Source organism: Piliocolobus tephrosceles, unplaced genomic scaffold, assembly GCF_002776525.5.
Source record: "Piliocolobus tephrosceles isolate RC106 unplaced genomic scaffold, ASM277652v3 unscaffolded_16144, whole genome shotgun sequence".
Classification (NCBI taxonomy): Eukaryota; Metazoa; Chordata; class Mammalia; order Primates; family Cercopithecidae; genus Piliocolobus; species Piliocolobus tephrosceles.
The window spans coordinates 477-7,308 of record NW_022297804.1 but is presented as its reverse complement, the minus strand read 5'-3'; the positions used below and the strand labels follow the sequence as shown (position 1 = coordinate 7,308).

General features: G+C 49.6%; 1 protein-coding gene across 1 annotated transcript; it reads left to right on the top strand.

Moving 5' to 3' along the window:
* Window positions 1-346: 346 nt before the first annotated feature.
* On the top strand, window positions 347-5,249 carry LOC111532943 (GRIP1-associated protein 1-like; the record flags this gene model as incomplete). Its single annotated transcript, XM_023199893.2, has 8 exons — window positions 347-1,033; window positions 2,436-2,531; window positions 2,862-3,074; window positions 3,210-3,323; window positions 4,431-4,508; window positions 4,612-4,707; window positions 4,832-4,888; window positions 4,990-5,249. Coding segments are annotated over exons 1-8 (1,019 nt in total), but the record flags the coding sequence as incomplete, so codon positions are not given.
* Window positions 5,250-6,832: the final 1,583 nt, after the last annotated feature.

Below are 6,832 nucleotides of genomic sequence, written 5' to 3'. Positions count from 1 at the left end.
AAAAAAAAAAAAAAAAAAAAAATTAGCCGGGTGTGGTGGTGCCTGTAATTCCAGCTACTTGGGAGGCTGGGAGGCTGAGGTAGGAGAATCGATTGAACCTGGGAGGCGGAGGCTGCAGTGAGCTGAGATGGTGCCACTGCACTCCAGCCTGGGTGACAGAGCAAGACTCCATCTCAAAAAAGAGAAAAAAAAATTATTTTGTAGAGACAGGGTCTCGCTGTGTTGCCCAGACTGGCTCAAACTTCTGGCCTCAAGCTGTCTTCCCACCTCGGCCTCCCAAAGTGCTGGGATTACAGACGTGAGCCACTGTGCTTGGCCTATGTCTGCTTTTCTTTCTTTCTAGTTTCTCTCTAGTAAAGTGCATGAAATGTACTAATCTTAAGTGTACACTCAGTGAATCCTCTCTTCCTCTCTCTCTGCCTCTGTCTCTCTCTTTTCTCTCTCTCTCTTTCTCTCCCCGCCACCATAGCCACTACCCAGATCAAAGTATAAAGCACTTTTAGTACCCCAGAAGGTCCCCTTTATCCCTTCAAAGTCAGTCTCCCCCAGAAGTAACCATTATTCTGATCTCTAGCAACGTAAGATTCATTTCGCTTGTTCTTTAACTTCATATAAACGGAATCAGCTGCTCTTTGTCTCTGACTTCTTTCTGGTAGCACTATGTAAGTTTATCCACGTGCAACACAGGTGTGTTCTCTTATTGTTGTGTGGTATTCCATTGTATGAACATGCCACATTTACCCATTCTTTTCATTGCTTTTCTGTTTGAAATTTCCCCTCTCTTCCTGGTTCTCTTCCCACCTCCCTCCCTGTTTCCCTGGAACTAGGAGGCTCATACCCTGTCCCTGGCCCCTGGGGTCCCTTTCACTCTACTTCTTATCACCACTACTTTCTCCAGATCCAAACAGCAAAGACCCAAGAACTGAATATGCTCCGGGAACAGACCACTGGGCTGGCAGCTGAGTTGCAGCAGCAGCAGGCTGAGTACGAGGACCTTATGGGACAGAAAGATGACCTCAACTCCCAGCTCCAGGTAACACCTTTGGCTCTGGCCTGTCTCTTCCTAGTTCCCTAGTAATGGCCCAGGGAAGTCCCCAGTAAGGTAGAGTGGGAAGACTGGAGTCAGGAGGACTTAGGTTGCAGTCTGGCTCCCTAACTTATTAGCACTTTTGTGTTCTGGGACAAGTCATTTCACTTTTCTGAAACTAGCCTCTTCAGTTAGTTAGGATATACATTCTTTTTCATTTTATTTTTATTTCGTATTTTATTTTATTTTATATATTTACTTTTTGAGATGGAGTCTCACTTTGTCGCCCAGGCTGGAGTGCAGTGGCCGGATCTCGGCTCACCGCAAGCTCTGCCTCCTGGGTTTTTGCCATTCTCCTGCCTCTGCCTCCGGAGTAGCTGGGACTACAGGCGCCCGCCACCACGCCTGGCTAATTTTTTGTATTTTTAGTAGAGACGGGGTTTCACCGTGTTAGCCAGGATAGTTTCAATCTCCTGAACTCATGATCCGCCCACCTCGGCCTCCCAAAGTGCTGGGATTACAGGTGTGAGCCACTGCGCTTGGCCTTTTTTTTTTTTTTTTGAGATGGAGTCTCACTCTGTCGCCCAGGCTGGAGTGCAGTGGTGCGATCTCAGCTCACTGCAGCCTCCGCCTCCTGGGTTCAAGTGATTCTCCTGCCTCAGCCTCCCAAGTAGCTGGGATTACAGGCGCCTGGCACCACACCTAGCTAATTTTGTATTTTTAGTGGAGACGGGGTTTCACCATGTTGTTCAGGCTGGTCTCAAACTCCTGACCTCAGGAGATCCACCCGACTCAGCCTCCCAAAGGATATCCATTCTGATTCCATAATAGAAACCAGAATAATAGTAAATTAAATAAGATACAAATTTAGTTTTCTCTCATTAAAAGTCCAGGTATGTTGTTCAGGGATGGAATGATGGCTTTCCAGTCATCAGTGACCCAGGTTCTTTCTCCATTGCTGTTCCTCCACCTTCAACACAAGACTTTTATCTTGGCATCCAAGACAGTTGCTGAAGCTCCCCGACCATCATGTTTGTATTCTATCTGGAAGGAAGGAGGAAAGGGGGCAGGGAAGAGTGTGCCTCTTTCCTTTAAGAGCATAACCTAAATTACACTCACTACTTCCGCATACACAGATAAATCACATGGCCACACCTAACCGTGAGGGAGGAGGGGAAACATCTGCTAGACAGCTGTATGCCTGATTATAAATTTTATTGCTAGGAAAGTAAGGGAGAATGAATACTGGGGAGCAACTAGCAGTCTCTGCTATATTTCCTATCCAGAAATTGAGATCACAATACCAACTTTACTAGGGAGAAGGGAGATGGTCTACCAGATGGTCCTGGGTGACTAGCACCTACTGGATGCTCTTTATCAAACTCTTTCCCCTTGGTGTCTGCATTAGGAGTCATTACGGGCCAATAGTCGGCTGCTGGAACAACTTCAAGAAATAGGGCAGGAGAAGGAGCAGTTGACCCAGGAACTACAGGAGGCTCGGAAGGTAGGGGAACATGAGGGTTGAGGGGAGAGGATGAGGGGTAGGAATTGGCTCAGTCCATGGGGATGGGAAGAGGTGATATAGCCAAATATGTGGGGATAGGAGGGAAAGGAAAATTGATTGGTTTGTGGTTGACTAGTTTCTTGGCCAAATCCATCGGAGTGGGAGGGGAAAGAAAGAAAGTGACCAGTTCTATAAGGATGGGTGAGTGCCTTAGCCAGTTCAATGGGGATGGGAGTGGAGTTTGGCTAGTTCTTTGGGCATGGGAAGAGGGTGGGAGGCCTTTTTTCAATGTTGTGGAATGAAGTTGACTGCCATCGTCCTGGTCCCCAGAGTGCTGAGAAGCGGAAGGCCATGCTGGATGAGCTAGCAATGGAGACGCTGCAAGAGAAGTCCCAGCACAAGGAAGAGCTGGGAGCAGTTCGTCTACGGCATGAGAAGGAGGTGCTGGGGGTGCGTGCCCGCTATGAGCGTGAGCTCCGAGAGCTGCATGAAGACAAGAAGCGTCAGGAGGAGGAGCTCCGTGGGCAGATCCGGGAGGAGAAGGTGGGTGGGTAGATGACGATGCCCTTCTTCCTCTAAAACCTGGGGACCACAGTGTTGCTGATAGGCCAATGGGTGGCGTGCATCAGGTGCCCACTCCTCTGCCTGCCTGGCCCATGACAGTCTGCCCCATCCCAGGCCCGGACACGGGAGCTGGAGACTCTACAGCAGACAGTGGAAGAACTTCAAGCTCAGGTACACTCCATGGATGGAGCCAAGGGCTGGTTTGAACGGCGCTTGAAAGAAGCCGAGGTGAGTTGGTGATGCCTGGTGAGGAACAAGAGGTTGATTGGGGCCCTCATGTCAAACCAGAGAAACAGGAGTAGTCAGGCCCTGGAACTTCCCGAGATTTTCTGGACTTAGGGATATCCCCACAGTCCCCTGGCTCAATAGCAGCTCTCTGAAGTGGATCAGGGGATGGCCATCAGATAGGACAGACTGTTGCTTTGGCTGCCCTGCCTTTATGCAAATTTGGAAAGGCACCTCTTTCTCCTGAAACTGTACTTCTGTCAGGAAATTAATGCAATACACTGATGTTATTTGAATAAGAACCTGCTGGGTGCGGTGGCTTATGCCTGTAATCCCAGCATTTTGGGAGGCCGAGGTGGGTGGATCACTTGAGGTCTGGAGTTCAAGACCAGTCTGGCCAACATGGTGAAACCCTGTCTGTACTAAAAATACAAAAATTAGCTGGGCATGGTGGCCAGCGCCTGTACTTCCAGCTACTCAGGAGGCTGAGGCAGGAGAATCACTTGAACCCAGGAGGCAGAGGTTGCAGTGAGCTGAGATTGTGCCACTGCACTCCAGCCTGGGTGACAGAGCGAGACTCTGTCTCAAAAAAGGAACCTTTGTTGCCATTTTCTGGAAATCTCATGATACATTGAAAGGCACTGTCATGTAACAGTGAAGAGCACAGGCTGGAGCCAGTTGTTTGTCTAGGTTTGAATCCTGGCTGGGCCGTTTCCTAGCTGTGTGACCTTGGGCAGTTTATCTGACCTCTCTGTGGCCTGTTTTCATCAATGGTAGAAAGGGGATAACAATAATATCTACCATCTAGGTATTACGGGAGGATTACAGAAAATGAGTTAATATATGTAAAACCCTTAGAACATTCTTGGCACATAGTAAGCGCTGTATGTTTTGTTAAATAAAATAAAATGTAAATGCAAATCTAGGTCAACCATGTGAATGGTGCAGCTTTAGATGTGACACTTCTGTATACTGCCTAAGGGCATGTGGGGTTCCCTGCAAGAGGGTCATTTCTGCATACCTCTGGGCCCCCATTGCAGTCCCTCATACCCCTAACTGGGCATGATATCTTCTGGGGGGCTGTGGCCAGACCTGGGACTTGTCTTGTAGGAATCCCTGCAGCAGCAGCAGCAGGAACAAGAGGAAGCCCTCAAGCAGTGTCGGGAGCAGCATGCTGCCGAGCTGAAGGTGCCTCTCGCATGATGGTGTTCCTCTCTCCAGACAGAGACGGGCCCTCCTGGGAGGACAGAGGCTTCCCAAGCCAATGCCTAAGCTGCTTTCTGCTTTGCAGGACAAGGAGGAGGAGCTACAGGATGTGCGGGATCAGCTGGAGCAGGCCCAGGGGGAGCGGGACTGCCACCTGAAGACCATTAGCAGCCTGAAGCAGGTCAGTGGTCCTTGCACAGTCCCCAGACACACCCCTGATCCTCAGCGTGCAGGAGAGGCAGGGAGGGAGCATGCTTCAGGCAGCCCTTCCGGCACCTACCAGCCATGCCTGCTTTCTCCCACAGGAAGTGAAGGACACAGTGGATGGTCAGAGGATCCTGGAGAAGAAGGGCAGTGCTGCGGTAAGACGGAGGGGTGCCCAAGCACGGCTCCCTCCTACCTGCAGCCTCCCTCCTATGGGCCCACTGGGCCTTAGTCCTCATCTTACCCCTGTCCCCCACAGCTCAAGGACCTCAAGCGGCAGCTGCATTTGGAGCGGAAACGGGCAGATAAGCTGCAGGAGCGGCTGCAGGACATCCTCACTAATAGCAAGAGCCGCTCAGGTGAGGGACCAGGACAGGGAGAGGAGGCTGAGGCATGGGGGAGGCAGGGCCTGGGCCTGCAGGCTACAGGTCAGTCCTGCATCTTCCTTAGCTGTGCTTTCCTGCTTCTGTCGCTCTGGAACTCCATCTGTCTTTTACCTTTTCTCTGTCTCTCCTCTGATTCTTCCTCTGCATTTTCTCTTTATTTCTATCTTTCTGTCTCGTTTTTGCCCTGTCTCTTCTCAGTTTCTGTCTCTGCCTCTGTCTCGGTTTGTTCTCTCTCTTCCTGTATATTTGCCTTTATCTCTTTGCTTTCTTTCTCTAGTTTTCTCTTTTTTTTTTTTTTTTTTTTTTTTTTTTTGAGACAGAGTTTTGCTCTTGTTGCCCAGGCTGGAGTGCAATGGTGTGATCTCCTCCGCTCACTGCAACCTCCGCCTCCCGGGTTCAAGCAATTCTCCTGCCTCGGCCTCCTGAGTAACTGGGATTACAGACATGCACCACCACACCCGGCTAATTTTGTATTTTTAGTAGAGGCAGGGTTTCTCCATGTTGGTCAGGCTGGTCCCAAACTCCCAACCTCAGGTGATCTGCCTGCCTCAGCCTCCCAAAGTGTTGGGATTACAGGCATGAGCCACTGCGCCCAGCGCCCCCTTACTTTTCTCTGTCCCTTTATCTTTTCCCACCACTCTATCTCTGTCTCCTCTTCCTCTCTCTTCTGTTTGTCTGTTTATATCTCTGTCTCCTCACTGTATGTCCTATGTTACACACTCCCACACCTCACTTGGCGTTTCTAAATCTATTGTATACAATCTCTCATTCTATAAATCTCCACACTCAAGTACAGGATGCCTGATATAAAACTCCCTGAGTCCCTGCCCTCCAGAAGCCCCCAGTTGAGCTAGGGAGACAGACATACACAGTCAGCAACACTGTGGTGTTTTCATTATACAACTAACCAATCTGTTATTTCTGCCACTTCAAGCAGAAGACACACACACACACGCACAACTTTAGTTGCTTCAGCCTTTTTTTAGACGGGGATGGCCTATAAATACATTTAAGTGAGTGAAATGCAGCGATGGCTCTGTTGTATCTCCTAGATCATAGACTCAAAGAAAACTTGGTCCCTTGTTACCCTACTCGGGATATCTATGGATCCCCACTCAGTCACCCCACCCTTGCCAGAGATCCTTGAGGGCTTTAAGTGACGTGGCAAAACAGATGTATCTCTCACCAAATCAATTTCTCTCTGAGGCACTCAGTCTCCCGAAGTAACCTTTCTTTATAACGGAGGAGTTTTGTTTCTGTTTTATCACAGACGAATGTAAGAATCTTGGGAAAGGTGTAATCCCAGCACTTTGGGAGGCCAAGGTGGGTGGATCACCTGAGGCAGGAGTTCAAGACCAGCCTGGCCAACATGGTGAAACCCTGTCTCAACTAAAAATACAAAAAAATTAGCTGGGCCTGGTGGTGGGCACCTGTAATCCCAGCTGCTTCGGGAGGCTGAGTCAGGAGAATTGCCTGAACACAGGAGGCAGGGGTTGCAGTGAGCCAAGATTGCGGCATTGCACTCCAGCCTAGGCGACAAGAGCGAAACTCTGTCTAAAAAAAAAGAAAAGAATCTTGGAGGCCGGGCGCGGTGGCTCAAGCCTGTAATCCCAGCACTTTGGGAGGCCGAGACGGGCGGATCATGAGGTCAGGAGATCGAGACCATCCCGGCTAACATGGTGAAACCCCGTCTCTACTAAAAAAAAATACAAAAAA